Consider the following 15,614-nt stretch of genomic DNA (forward strand, 5'->3'; position numbering starts at 1 on the left):
GGGTACTCATCTGTGCCGTCAATGGGGCCTGTGAACATTAAACCGGATGTGTATTCCAATTTTAAAGTAGAATGGTCTTTATTAATGGAAATTCAATATGACAATTATACATATACTTCAATTAGTTCAAATTATCTTACATTTTTTTCATCTTCAGACATGCACAAGTCAAAGCATTTTTATTTTCACACATTACATGGAAATGACAAAAATATCAGTAAAACTGTTGCCTCAAAATTATCTAGGTCACTAACCTAGAATAAAAGCCACATATTACACAGAATTGTTGATCTGACCAACCTTCGTCTTGCTTCATTAATAATGGGCCTTCTTGTGCACAGTTTGACTTTTGATCTTAAAGCGGCAATCAGCAGTTGAATCCATAAAAAAAATAAAAGAGACCTCCCCGATTCCTGTTTTGGTCAAAGTTGAGGGATGTGGCTGGAGAAATGTAACCACTCTTAAATCCATAGACAGAACTATGGATGCAAGGACTGACCATCCATGATATCAAAATTATAGTTGTAACCATGTTTTGAGGATATATAGTGTTTATTTACATTTAAACTTTGTTTACAAACACTGGAGTAAAACAAGCTTATATGTTGGGTTCTGATGGGGTATTCCATTTGAACTAAGCTCATGGAAAAATTCTAAGTTATATTCTTTAAGAATCAATGGATACATATAATTTATGTATATCCAAAAATGTATATAGCAACTGCAGATTGCCCCTTTAAGGCTTAGGCATGGAGTGAGCCTCATCTTCCATATCATCCTTCAACATCACTGTCCAGGAACTTGCAGTGTCAGTAAAATAAACTGGAGATGGAACAAATTGTTTAAGTTAAATGATGTATGTCAAGCCATTATGTATAATTTCTGTCAACCACTGAGTGAGTGCAAGAGTGTCTACTCAATGTCTCTCCTTCTCTCCACCAATGGACCTGTCAATTATTAAACCTCAACTCTGTCCATGTACAGTATGAGGCCCCTCTGACGAAGGCAACAGACCAAAACCTGTTGGGTTTAGTAATTAATCATTATTTTAAAATTCAACTTCCATTGTCATCCAGGATTGACTGAATATCCACTTCTCTTCAGCTTTGGTTCTGGACGTCCTGGAAGGCTCTCTGTCTCATCAGGTCCCAGAAGAGCATGCTGAGAATGGTGTGAGGGCACAGGCGGAAGAATACAGGACCCATGCCTTTATAAAGTCCCAGCACACCTTCGGTCCGACACACCTTCACCAGACAGTCTGAGAAGCCCTGGTACAGACGACCCTAACAGACAGGCAAGAGAGACAGAGGATACAACTGTGAGTTCAACAGCGATAGATAGTTACAGTATATAATAGATATTTATATATATTTGAGTTGAACAGCTAAGAGCTAGGGGTGTACAGTATATGGAGACGGAAAGGTACTTAGAAGCCAAGAGAGAGGCCAGGGAATATCAGGGTGAATTGGGCAATGGCAATAATGATGGGTGAAAGACAACAAGATATTGAAAAAAGGCTCACACTATGATGCTCATCCACTGGCTGGTTGTAGAGGCGGGTGCTGATGACATCAAACGGGGTCATGGTGATTGTCACTACGACTCCACTGATACAGGCAGCTGTCAAGGCAACCAGCCAGCTGTTTGGACTGTACCACTACAAAGACACAGAGAGAAATCAACTAACGGTAGGGGTGCCTGATTATTCATATCTTGTTGGCTTCTTATATCATATGTACCTTGTAAAAGAACAATCAACTCAGAAACAATCAATCATTCTGGATTAGAACTGGTCACTGTATTATGACCACACCGACAGTCATGAGTCATTTCTGCAGTAAAATTACACGTGGCCATTGAGTCACGGCATTCTCCTTTTAGCACTCTGGACATGCTTTGGTAGTACCCAACTTGCTAATGACCACCAGGTGGTTAATGGCCTGGTACTCAGGGCTCTACTTTCCCTCTAACCACTCTGACATCAATGCACATGCAATCGAAAATCACTTCAAACACATCATCAAAACAGTATCCTGCTTTTACAACTCCCCTCACCGGGATGATCAATTTGAAGAAAAAAGTTTCAACAGCAGGTTGAAACTGAGTGTAAAACATGGTCATTGTGGATGTTTTTTCAAAGCCTAACAACGAAATGGACAGAGCTTTCTATGGTGATGATGGGCTGGTTTATTCCATATAAGAGCTGGCTATTGTTGATTAGAAAGTCTACTTCAGCATCACTCAGTAGCATGCATACAGCTCCATTCAGTGCATAGTAAGTCATGTCTAACTTGGCTCACTAGTACTATATAGTACCCGCTATTACTTTATAGGACTTGTTTCAAATGATCACTTGTACATTCAACATAGCAACTTCATATGCACACTCGCTCCAGAGTCGCAAAAATATCCTTTCTATTTTATTCAGCTAAGTTCAATTATATTCTTCTTACTCTAAAATCATGTAATATAAAATAATGCCATGCATATCTTGTCAGCTAATGAAGAAGGCTACAGCCAGCGGCATGGAGCATAGCCAGGTAACATACAGTAGGCCAACTTATATTCTGTTCTTCAGAAATACATTTTCTTCATATCATAATGTTTATTTAGATGCGACTAAAATAAATAATGGATTTATTGTGATGGTGTATGTTAAATTGATTTATTATACTTTTTTCAATGTAGATGCATCAGCGGTTTGTTTGAAGCTTGTATGAGTGGAGGCCTGGGGCTGCTAAACATGTTTATGTTAATTAACGGCCAATTACCGTGAGACCGGCAGTATTTTGCATGACAATAACAGACAACCCTAATCTATAAACACAATCCTTATCTGCTGGTACTGTACTATGATTGCCATCTGCATGTGTGACACCTGGCTTGTAATGCAATAGGCAACACAGTCTGGGTGTGCATACATGGTTTCTATAGTTACCTGCAGGCGTGCCACCCATTCTTTGGTGGAGCTGAAGGTGGCCAGTTGGGTGGCTGATCCCACCATGACTCGGGGTACAGCCCCGTTCACACCCCTCCACAGCCCCACCACGCCCTCCCGCCAGTAGATATTGGCGAAGGCACTCGACACCCCCTGAGGGAGGGAAAGGGGATCCTTCATCAGTTAAAGTGATCTGCTTCTATTTACCACAAGGTGTGGAGAGGTATTCTCTAGTAAACTGTAGCTAGAGGCAACTGGCTTGTAAAGCAAATTCAGAAGAAACAGATACATTTTGAGGGAGAAAAGTTGAAGTGTCGAACCACATGTGTAGGCTACCATATATAGCCTAGTGCTTCTCGCTGTTGAACATTAAAGTGTTTTCAAATGGAAATCCCTCTCTGAAGTATGGACATGTTTCTACTATTAAGTTATGAACTCTGCACTTACATCACTTGTGGACATTTTGCCCACAAATGATAGTGTGTCAAGGTATTGGATTGCTTCAGCCTATGGCAAACACAAAGGGATATTGTACCAGTTGACTTTACTGTAAAAAACCTGCATACCTTAGATCTATACATTGCCTTGAGCTTCACTGCAGGGTCCTCGGGACCCCAAGAGGTGCATGTTTTGTTTTTTGCCCTAGCACTACACAGCCGATTCAAATAATCAACTAATCATCAAGCTTTGGTCATTTGAATCAGCTGTGTAGTGTTAGGACAAAAAAACAAAACGTGCACCCCTTGGGTCCCGAGGACCACGTTTGGGAAACGCTGTTTTATTGTAAGTGTGAGAGGAGTACCAAGACAAAATAAAGCATGTTTGCCCCTACCTCTGAAACTGAAAGGGTGTTAATACAGGATTTTTGCAATATTAGAGCCATCATTAAAAATGTATTGGCATGGGGCATCCCGAGTGGCGCAGCGGTCTAAGGCACATCGCAGTGCTAGAGGCATCACTACAGACCCAGGTTCGATAGTGGGCTGTATCACAACTGGCCGTGATCGGGAGTCCCATAGGTTGGTGCACAATTGGCCCAGCGTTGTCCCGGTTAGGGGAGTGTTTGGATGGGGGGGGGCTTTACTTGGCTCATCGCGCTTTAGCGACTCCTTGTGGCGGCCCGGGCACCTGCAGGCTGACCTCAGTACTCAGGTGAACGGTGTTTCCTCTGACACATTAGTACGGCTGGCTTCTGGGTTAAGCGTGCGGGTGTTAAGAAGCGCGGTTTGGCAGGTCATGTGTCGGAGGACACATGACTCGACCTTCGTCTCCCGAGCCCGTTGGGGAGTTGCAGCAATGAGACAAGATCAAAAGTGGGGAGAAAAATTGTAAAATACAAAAACAAATTATAGGCAGGTCTTGAACACAGGGAACAGATGTCCTGCATCCACATGTGATACACATGTACACACACGCATACACCCCTCACCTGATGGTTGTGCTGGTGACCCACTGCGATGGCCTCAACTGTCTGGGCCTGCAGATGTGTCTTCACCTGTGGAGGAAAAATAAGACATAGATTCTTCAATGTATTGAATACACATTTGACATACACAGCATTGCAAAGAGAGCCTCTGCAGTACATCACCCTATAATTAAATAAGCACAACCCAGTCAATATATAGAGACACACTGTTCAGTGGTTACACCTGGTATTAGTTACACAACATGTACACGTTTTTCAGCACTCTGCACACACACCCCTTCAGGATGCCCATGATCTCAATTTCACATCTGTCTTTCCTCACTGTTCATCTCTCTCGCTCTCTCACTTTCTCACTCTCTCTCTCAATGACCGTTGCTTAGGTTATTAAGATGAGTTTGGCTCCCACAGTATGTACATGCACACATACTCCGGAGGCCGAGCCCCCCCTGGTCTTTCTCCCATACCGGGTGTAATCAGAAATCTCTTTCTATCATTCTGTCTCGTTTACCTTCATACACTGCCAAAAAAGGACAGGAGTGAGTGCTGGGAAGTATTTTGGGTAGTGCTTGGAAGTGGATACATGCCAGGTATATTTAGTGACCCAGATACTCAGAAACATATCTATATGTATAGTGTTTTCAGAATGCTGGAGAGATTATGCGGCTCATTGATGTATTGAGCAACAGATGCAGCCTAGACAACAACAACAGTAGCATGAGTATATGAGGGCCACCTTGGGTTATTATATGGGTTATTATACAAGTGAGGGGCAACTGCCTGAACGCATGGGGAAATGCACAGCCACTGTAGAAGCCACTGCCCTTCGCACAATAACAATCACATCCCTGAACATAACATGATACATAACATGCTGAACTGGCGGACTTGATAGGTTTAAGCAATACGGCACAAGAGGGTGTGGTATAAACCACGGCTTAGGGCTGTTCTTACGCGGAGTGCCTGGACACAACCCTTAGCCGTGGTATATTGGCCATATACCACAAACGAGGTGCCTCATTGCTGTTATAAACTGGTTGCCAACGTAATTTGAGCAGTAAAAATAAATGTTTCGTCATACCTGTGGTATACGGTCTGATATATCATGGCTGTCAACCAATCAGCATTCAGGGCTCGAACTACCCAGTTTATAATTGTATTTACAGTACCTGCACAAATACACCAGGTTCTCATAACAGGGAACATGGCTGGTGCAATATTTCTGACACTTATGATTATAATCCATAAGGTATGATGCACTGAGTGCTCAAAAAGCCTTTGTTGTGAAATTGGGGCACATAATGTAGGGCAGGGTGTCACGCCTGTACCAGTTCACCCTCTGTGGCGCTCTGGCGCCCTCAAGCACCTCTCTGGAACGGAATCATTACACACACCTGTCACCATTATTATGCTCATCAGCGCTCATTGGACTCACCTGGACTCCTTCACTTTGTTGTTTGCCCCTCTATATCTGTCTGTTCTCAGTTTGTTCCCAGTGTCAGCATTATTGTCGATTTGTTTTCCCCTGTCCAGACGCTGTCCATGTTCTATTTCATGTCCATTGTTTATTAAATGGTCACTCCCTGTACAAATCAAAAACTGAAAAATTGGGCGTGCAAAATTATTCAGCCCCCTTAAGTTAATACTTTGTAGCGCCACCTTTTGCTGCGATTACAGCTGTAAGTCGCTTGGGGTATGTCTCTATCAGTTTTGCACATCGAGAGACTGAAATTTTTTCCCATTCCTCCTTGCAAAACAGCTCGAGCTCAGTGAGGTTGGATGGAGAGCATTTGTGAACAGCAGTTTTCAGTTCTTTCCACAGATTCTCGATTGGATTCAGGTCTGGACTTTGACTTGGCCATTCTAACACCTGGATATGTTTATTTTTGAACCATTCCATTGTAGATTTTGCTTTATGTTTTGGATCATTGTCTTGTTGGAAGACAAATCTCCGTCCCAGTCTCAGGTCTTTTGCAGACTCCATCAGGTTTTCTTCCAGAATGGTCCGGTATTTGGCTCCATCCATCTTCCCATCAATTTTAACCATCTTCCCTGTCCCTGCTGAAGAAAAGCAGGCCCAAACCATGATGCTGCCACCATTATGTTTGACAGTGGGTATGGTGTGTTCAGGGTGATGAGCTGTGTTGCTTTTACGCCAAACATAACGTTTTGCATTGTTGCCAAAAAGTTCAATTTTGGTTTCATCTGACCAGAGCACCTTCTTCCACATGTTTGGTGTGTCTCCCAGGTGGAGTATCTCGGACCTGCCTGGTGTGTTCCTTGTTCTTCATGATGCTCTCTGCGCTTTTAACGGACCTTTGAGACTATCACAGTGCAGGTGCATTTATACGGAGACTTGATTACACACAGGTGGATTGTATTTATCATCATTAGTCATTTAGGTCAACATTGGATCATTCAGAGATCCTCACTGAACTTCTGGAGAGAGTTTGCTGCACTGAAAGTAAAGGGGCTGAATAATTTTGCATGCCAATTTTTCAGTTTTTGATTTGTTAAAAAAGTTTGAAATATCCAATAAATGTCGTTCCACTTCATGATTGTGTCCCACTTGTTGTTGATTCTTCACAAAAAAATACAGTTTTATATCTTTATGTTTGAAGCCTGAAATGTGGCGAAAGGTCGCAAAGTTCAAGGGGGCCGAATACTTTCGCAAGGCACTGTATCTATTCTGTGGGGAAACTTTGGAAGAGATTTCCTAAATTAAAATCAATTTGAGCTGATTTGCTGTTGTTTATCAGTTTTTACAATGTAGGGTAAACACTGTTGTTACAACCTGGCTCATATTTCGTAACAACAAAGGGAGACCACGCATGACTTAAATGATAAAATAATAAATACAACAATGTAACATAAGCTGTGGACGTCTGTAGGATCAGTAGTGTATGTAGTGTGTGGATGAGTGGAGAGGGTGTTATATGGTGAAAACAGACCGAAAAAAACACAAGGTGGTGGAAACCAGCCTGCCAGTCAGGGAAGAGAGAGAGTGTTGGCTGATGTGGCCTCCCTTTATAGCCTGCAGGCCAAGCCTGCCCAGGTGCGCCACATCAGCTGACGATCTTCTTCTCTGCCCACTGGCCTCCTGCAACAAGCAGACTACCAAACAGGAGATCCCAGCACACAGAGTGGGAGGGACGTCACACTGTAAATACTGTAGATGCTATATATGTTATGTATGTACATTATGACCCCAAGTGCCTTCCATACCTCTTTACCTTTTACAAAGCTATTGACTACAAGAGAAACAACAAAACAAACATGCTACTCACCAGATAGGCAGGAGAGGCGATGAAGGCGCCCAGAGCCCCGGCAATGGCTCCTGACATCAGACTCCCTCCAGGGGCTGCAGTGACCCCCACGGCATCACAGTAGGAGTAGAAGCCCAGCCTCACACCGTTCATCAAACCCTGGTACAACAGCCCAGCCGAGAGCCCCTTCTGCAGCCCGCGTAGCCCATCTGTTCTACCCACCACCCATAGGGCCTGGACCACCCCGCGGTAGTGCCGCTGGTAGGTCCCCCGCGCCCGCAGCTCTCCCTGCAGCTGCAGTCGCGTCTTCACCACCTCCAGGGGGTTAGTGAACACACAGGCCCCGCAGCACGACAACGCACCCAAGGCAAAGTCCAGCGGGGGCCACAGAGCCAGAGGGAGCTGCGGCGAGGTGACCGTGGCGGCCTGGGAAAGAGGGGGGATTGGGGATGTCATGGCAACTGAATGGAGCTGGATAGAGTGGGAGTTGGGAGACCTGAAGGGAGATTCTGTGGCAGGGTAGTTTAGAAGCTGGGTACCGGTCATCTCTGAAGTGCGGAGTGTCCAATGGTGTCCTGGGTGATGAGTCTACCTACTGCCCAGTCTATGTCAGGGCTTCCAGATGGGTGAGAGGGTATAGAGTGTACTACTGGGTATGGTGCATGTGATCATGAAATCTTGGAAACAGAGGTCAGAACTGTACTGCTGACGGGGACTGGTATGAGAAGAAGTCAGTGATTACTGCCTGATATGCCTGATATGACGTCACATGTGACCTGTGCTCCTGTTACTGTGCTCCTCTGCCATTGGTGTTCAGTGTTTCTGGGATGATGTTCTTAGATGCCTCATGCTAGTCTGTCCATAAGTATAGTTACATCTTGAGGTCCTCAATGTTCTTGAAAACATTGATGAATTGGGTTAAAGGGTTGTGTGTGTTCACTGAGCTAACTTGTGCAATGATCATTGAGTAAGTCCAGCCAAGAGATCTGGCCCAACTTGAGAGACAGTAGAGCCTGTCACCCCTCTGTGTAAAGGCGAGACTCTCACGAACACGTACATGTTGGTTGTTTTCCCCTAGGAGACGAACAGGCCTCACAAGACTCGTCTGAACGTCCCCTGGTACCAGTTGAAAAAATGAATGGAAGTATATAAGGAGACTGTTTAGTGCCAAAACAATAAGGGGTTAAATATATGTTTAAAAAAATATATAATAATAATAATGTTTCCTGTTTCTTATATCTCACAGATATATGGCAGACACTTCAGAACAAACTTCCTTTTGATTTTTGGGTGAACTATCTGTTGTTCCATGTAGTAAATCTGTTATTCAATGTAAGGGCTAATAGCAGAAAGGCCCCAGCTTAGACTCATGGGTTAAAGAGTTGTGTTTGTTCACTGAGCTAACATGTCTACATGTGCAATGATCATTGAGGAAGTCCAGCCAAAGGATCTGGCCCAACCTGAGAGACAGCAGAGCCTGTAAAATAATGAAGGAACTTATGAGGAGTTATGTAGAGGTGTTATCAGGAGTTATGTAGAGGTGTTATGAGGAGTTATGTAGAGGTGTTATGAGGAGTTATGTAGAGGTGTTATGAGGAGTTATGTAGAGGTGTTATGAGGAGTTATGTAGAGGTGTTATCAGGAGTTATGTAGAGGTGTTATGAGGAGTTATGTAGAGGTGTTATCAGGAGTTATGTAGAGGTGTTATGAGGAGTTATGAGGAGTTATGTAGAGGTGTTATCAGGAGTTATGTTATGTAGAGGTGTTATCAGGAGTTATGTAGAGGTGTTATGGAGTTATGAGTTATGTTATGTAGAGGTGTTATGAGGAGTTATGTAGAGGTGTTATGAGGAGTTATGTTATGAGAGGTGTTATGAGGAGTTATGAGTTATGGAGTTATGAGAGGTGTTATGAGGAGTTATGTAGAGTGTTATGTTATGTAGAGGTGTTATGAGGAGTTATGTAGAGGTGTTATGAGGAGTTATGTAGAGGTGTTATCAGGAGTTATGTAGAGGTGTTATGAGTGTTAGGTGTTATCAGGAGTTATGTAGAGGTGTTATGAGGAGTTATGTAGAGGTGTTATGAGGAGTTATGTAGAGGTGTTATGAGGAGTTATGTAGGAGTTATGTAGAGGTGTTATCAGGAGTTATGTAGAGGTGTTATGAGGAGTTATGTAGAGGTGTTATCAGGAGTTATGTAGAGGTGTTATGAGGAGTTATGTAGAGGTGTTATGAGGAGTTATGTAGAGGTGTTATGAGGAGTTATGTAGAGGTGTTATGAGGAGTTATGTAGAGGTGTTATCAGGAGTTATGTAGAGGTGTTATGAGGAGTTATGTAGAGGTGTTATCAGGAGTTATGTAGAGGTGTTATGAGGAGTTATGTAGAGGTGTTATGAGGAGTTATGTAGAGGTGTTATGAGGAGTTATGTAGAGGTGTTATCAGGAGTTATGTAGAGGTGTTATGTTAGGAGTTATGTAGAGGTGTTATCAGGAGTTATGTAGAGGTGTTATCAGGAGTTATGTAGAGGTGTTATCAGGAGTTATGTAGAGGTGTTATCAGGAGTTATGTAGAGGTGTTATCAGGAGTTATGTAGAGGTGTTATCAGGAGTTATGTAGAGGTGTTATCAGGAGTTATGTAGAGGTGTTATCAGGAGTTATGTAGAGGTGTTATGGAGTTATGTAGGAGTTTATGTTATGAGGAGTTATGTAGGTGTTATGAGTTATGTAGAGTTATGTTAGAGGTGTTATGAGGAGTTATGTAGAGGTGTTATCAGGAGTTATGTAGAGGTGTTATGAGGAGTTATGTAGAGGTGTTATGAGGAGTTATTATGTAGAGGTGTTATGAGGAGTTATGTAGAGGTGTTATGAGGAGTTATGTAGAGGTGTTATGAGGAGTTATGTAGAGGTGTTATGAGGAGTTATGTAGAGGTGTTATCAGGAGTTAGTTATGTAGTTATGTAGAGGTGTTATCAGGAGTTATTATGTAGAGGTGTTATCATCAGAGTTATGTAGAGGTGTTATCAGGAGTTATGTTATGAGGTGTTATCAGGAGTTATGTAGAGGTGTTATGAGGAGTTATGTAGAGGTGTTATCAGGAGTTATGTAGAGGTGTTATGGAGGAGTTATGTAGAGGTGTTATCAGGAGTTATGTAGAGGTGTTATCAGGAGTTATGTAGAGGTGTTATGAGGAGTTATGTAGAGGTGTTATCAGGAGTTATGTAGAGGTGTTATCAGGAGTTATGTAGAGGTGTTATGAGGAGTTATGTAGAGGTGTTATCAGGAGTTATGTAGAGGTGTTATGAGGAGTTATGTAGAGGTGTTATCAGGAGTTATGTAGAGGTGTTATCAGGAGTTATGTAGAGGTGTTATCAGGAGTTATGTAGAGGTGTTATGAGGAGTTATGTAGAGGTGTTATGAGGAGTTATGTAGAGGTGTTATCAGGAGTTATGTAGAGGTGTTATCAGGAGTTATGTAGAGGTGTTATGAGGAGTTATGTAGAGGTGTTATCAGGAGTTATGTAGAGGTGTTATGAGGAGTTATGTAGAGGTGTTATCAGGAGTTATGTAGAGGTGTTATGAGGAGTTATGTAGAGGTGTTATCAGGAGTTATGTAGAGGTGTTATGAGGAGTTATGTAGAGGTGTTATGAGGAGTTATGTGTTATGAGGTGTTATGAGGAGTTATGTAGAGGTGTTATCAGGAGTTATGTAGAGGTGTTATCAGGAGTTATGTAGAGGTGTTATGAGAGGTGTTATGAGGAGTTATGTAGAGGTGTTATCAGGAGTTATGTAGAGGTGTTATCAGGAGTTATGTAGAGGTGTTATGAGGAGTTATGTAGAGGTGTTATGAGGAGTTATGTAGAGGTGTTATGAGGAGTTATGTAGAGGTGTTATGAGGAGTTATGTAGAGGTGTTATGAGGAGTTATGTAGAGGTGTTATCAGGAGTTATGTAGAGGTGTTATGAGGAGTTATGTAGAGGTGTTATGGAGTTATGTAGTTATGTTATGTAGAGTGTTATCAGGAGTTATGTAGAGGTGTTATCAGGAGTTATGTAGAGGTGTTATGAGGAGTTATGTAGAGGTGTTATCAGGAGTTATGTAGAGGTGTTATGAGGAGTTATGTAGAGGTGTTATGAGGAGTTATGTAGAGGTGTTATGAGGAGTTATGTAGAGGTGTTATGAGGAGTTATGTAGAGGTGTTATGAGGAGTTATGTTAGAGGTGTTATGAGGAGTTATGAGGAGTTATGTAGAGGTGTTATCAGGAGTTATGTAGAGGTGTTATCAGGAGTTATGTAGAGGTGTTATGAGGAGTTATGTAGAGGTGTTGTTATGAGGAGTTATGTAGAGGTGTTATGAGGAGTTATGTAGAGGTGTTATCAGGAGTTATGTAGAGGTGTTATGAGGAGTTATGTAGAGGTGTTATCAGGAGTTATGTAGAGGTGTTATGAGGAGTTATGTAGAGGTGTTATGAGGAGTTATGTAGAGGTGTTATCAGGAGTTATGTAGAGGTGTTATGAGGAGTTATGTAGAGGTGTTATCAGGAGTTATGTAGAGGTGTTATGAGGAGTTATGTAGAGGTGTTATGAGGAGTTATGTAGAGGTGTTATGAGGAGTTATGTAGAGGTGTTATCAGGAGTTATGTAGAGGTGTTATGAGGAGTTATGTAGAGGTGTTATCAGGAGTTATGTAGAGGTGTTATGAGGAGTTATGTAGAGGTGTTATCAGGAGTTATGTAGAGGTGTTATGAGGAGTTATGTAGAGGTGTTATCAGGAGTTATGTAGAGGTGTTATCAGGAGTTATGTAGAGGTGTTATGAGGAGTTATGTAGAGGTGTTATGAGGAGTTATGTAGAGGTGTTATCAGGAGTTATGTAGAGGTGTTATCAGGAGTTATGTAGAGGTGTTATGAGGAGTTATGTAGAGGTGTTATGAGGATTAGAGGTGTTATCAGGAGTTATTATGTTATCAGGAGTTATGTAGAGGTGTTATCAGGAGTTATGTAGAGGTGTTATGAGGAGTTATGTAGAGAGGTGTTATGAGGAGTTATGTAGAGGTGTTATCAGGAGTTATGTAGAGGTAGAGGTTATGTTATGAGGAGTTATGTAGAGGTGTTATCAGGAGTTATGTAGAGGTGTTATGAGGAGTTATGTAGAGGTGTTATGAGGACTTATGTAGAGGTGTTATCAGGAGTTATGTAGAGAGGTGTTATGAGGAGTTATGTAGAGGTGTTATGAGGAGTTATGTAGAGGTGTTATCAGGAGTTATGTAGAGGTGTTATGAGGAGTTATGTAGAGGTGTTATGAGGAGTTATGTAGAGGTGTTATCAGGAGTTATGTAGAGGTGTTATCAGGAGTTATGTAGAGGTGTTATGAGGAGTTATGTAGAGGTGTTATGAGGAGTTATGTAGAGGTGTTATGAGGAGTTATATGAGTTGGAAAGAAGAGTTATGAGGAAGAACTACATGTCTTGCTTTGGTTGCTTCTTTGGTTCTCTTTATGTAAATAATATGTAACAGGAGAGAGTGAGGAAAGAGGACAGCTGACTACATTTCTTCTCAACAAAACTCAGTCACATAACACTCATATTTTCTACCTCTGCGATTTGGTCACTTTACAGCTTGTTGTACAAAGAAAAATACACATTAACTTCCAATAACAGCACACACATACATATACTAACTCTACAATTACGGACGTAAGGAGGGCCCACAAGTTATAAATCAAGCACTTAAGACACTGAAGTCTGATCCCCAGAGTGACTTTGCATAATCTGCACATATCTACAAAAGTCTACATTTCTGATAGCAAATGAAGCAGATCTTACTCTTGTTGTGTTCCTTTCCTCTCTCTGCTTCCCTTCCCTGCACAGCCAGACAACTTCAGTAAACATGTGTTCCCAGAACTCCCATTCATTGTGAAAGTCTCCTCCTACTGCCTTAGGCCAGAACCAATCCAGACAACCCTGTCCGACACCTCACCAGATCCCCTGCTTTGTTCAAATGCTCTGTTCCAATCGAAAGCTCAGCTCTGTCCCCTGCCTTGGTCCTATTGATTCTCTCTGGGTAAAAGGTTATAGTTATGAGAGAGGGGGTGGAGTGGAAGTGTGTCACACAGGAAAAACAGGTTCATCTGCGGACCACAACAAAAGAAGAGACACATTTATAGGCTACTACACTCGGTCCCTAATTAAAGTTAGGCTGGTATTATATCATAGTCATGGTGGTAGGCAATTATGGTTGGTAAAAAACTGGTTTACCCAATACATTTTATATAGTTTACTCGCCATTAGCCGGCAACTTTACCAACTTTTTTGTGTCCGCCAGCTTATGCTTTTTATTAGGTGATAAAATGATTTCTTCATGAACAAATCACAACACCCAACATGAAAAATATTATAGTATACTATGGTATAAATACTATAGTACTGACTAGTGTTTTACTGACTTTACTGTAGTATTCACAGTAGTGTTTTCCAAACTAAAGTCCACAAAAACACTACAGTGAATACTGTAGTATTTACAGTAAACTATAGTATAAGTACTGCAGTAAAGAAAAACTGTAGTATATACTATAGTAATTAATGGTCCTTTTGCAGACTGTAGTAAACTGTAGTATTTACTGTAAGGTTTTTGCAGACTGTAGTACACTGTAGTATTTTCTGTCATGTTATTGCAGACTGTAGTATTTACTGTAGTTTGTTTGCAGACATTACTGTAGTATTTACTATAGTGTTTCTGTTTTATTATCATTGAAATAAAGTGGAGTCTTTCTCCTTGAGGAAACCTACTGGAGAAATACAAAAATAGCAAGTAGGTAGGATTGGGGTCTGAACAATATTTGACAGCATCTGCTCTTTTCTACAACGACAATAGGCAATAGACCTGATTGGGCAGCTCAGAGCTTCTGCTCTTTTCTGTACATTAAAAACAAATGATTTGGTGGAAGAGGCAGGGCAGACCAGGAGCAAGGAAGGAGGGTGTGGTCAAGCAAAGCATCCCCCAAGTCTAAGTGCACTAAGGTTTTATTAGAACAGGCATAGATTAGTTACTCTATTTTTTCCTTTCCTGACATAAGTTTATTGTGTTTAAAACCAACTTCATTAAAATTACCGTGCCGGGAGAGGGGACTGGGGCTAAGGAATGCATCCACCTATAGACACACACTTTTATATACACACACATTTTTTGTACTTTTGTATTTTGTAAAAAAAAATAATATTTTTATATAGTCTTAGAATGTTATTGGTAGTTGATCTTGTTTTTTTTTAAAGCCAGCTCGGTGGATTCGAAGGAGGCCCATTTCCTCAGTGTGGCCGCTCAGTCTTTGGGTGAGTACTCTCACACAGCTTCCTGACTGAGGAGGCTGATTGGTCTATAACTTGTGACAGTTGTATGGATCTTTTCCAGGTTTGTGAATCATTGTGACAACTGCAGAATTCCAAGGTAGGGGAAAATAGCCTTCCATGAGATGTGGTGAAGAGGTTAGAAAGGAGGTGCAGGTATTCATCAGGTGCTTGTTTGATGAGTGTACTGTCAATGATGTCTTCCCCAGGTGCTTTGTTTTTCATTTTTTTCAAATTAGTCTTAATTTCTTCAATAGTAACAGAGCAGGTGAGGGGATGGTCTACTGATGTCAAATTTCTGGTTTATATTGTTTTCTGTATTTCTCTATTGACAATGTTTATTTTCTATAACCTGTATGGAACACATTATCTATACATGGCATGTAGGTTTCTCACTTATGGGTGGCACAAATTGGGATATGGGGAAGGGAATGGGGAGGGTATATTCAAATTAATACTGCAGTATTTACTATAGCTAAAAAAGTGTAGTGTTTTGCAGACATTACTGTAATATTTACAATTGTTTCTTCGGATAATACTGTAGTGTTTACTATAGTATTCTACAGTATAATAAAACATTCTATAGTAAGTGCCACACATGATCGAGCAATTCTACCGTGTGTAGTGTAGTATTCTACAGTATACTGTA

At 41.5% G+C, this 15,614-nt stretch overlaps 1 protein-coding gene across 3 annotated transcripts; it reads right to left on the reverse strand.

Moving 5' to 3' along the window:
• Positions 1-59: 59 nt before the first annotated feature.
• Positions 60-13,657, reverse strand: LOC135541559 (solute carrier family 25 member 34-like). 3 transcript variants are annotated; one of them, XM_064967864.1, is made up of 6 exons: positions 13,448-13,657; positions 7,649-8,053; positions 4,368-4,433; positions 2,939-3,091; positions 1,523-1,657; positions 60-1,283 (listed from the first exon to the last, which is right to left on the reverse strand). In XM_064967864.1, the coding sequence occupies exons 1-6, from the start codon at positions 13,511-13,513 to the stop codon at positions 1,101-1,103; spliced, it is 1,008 nt and encodes a 335-aa protein (XP_064823936.1). In that variant the 5' UTR covers positions 13,514-13,657; the 3' UTR covers positions 60-1,100. The 3 variants fall into 3 exon arrangements, with proteins under 3 accessions (XP_064823936.1, XP_064823935.1, XP_064823937.1); XM_064967863.1 differs by having other exon boundaries at positions 7,649-8,743; XM_064967865.1 differs by lacking the exon at positions 1,523-1,657 and having other exon boundaries at positions 7,649-8,743.
• Positions 13,658-15,614: the final 1,957 nt, after the last annotated feature.

Source organism: Oncorhynchus masou, chromosome 6, assembly GCF_036934945.1.
Source record: "Oncorhynchus masou masou isolate Uvic2021 chromosome 6, UVic_Omas_1.1, whole genome shotgun sequence".
Lineage (NCBI taxonomy): Eukaryota > Metazoa > Chordata > Actinopteri > Salmoniformes > Salmonidae > Oncorhynchus > Oncorhynchus masou.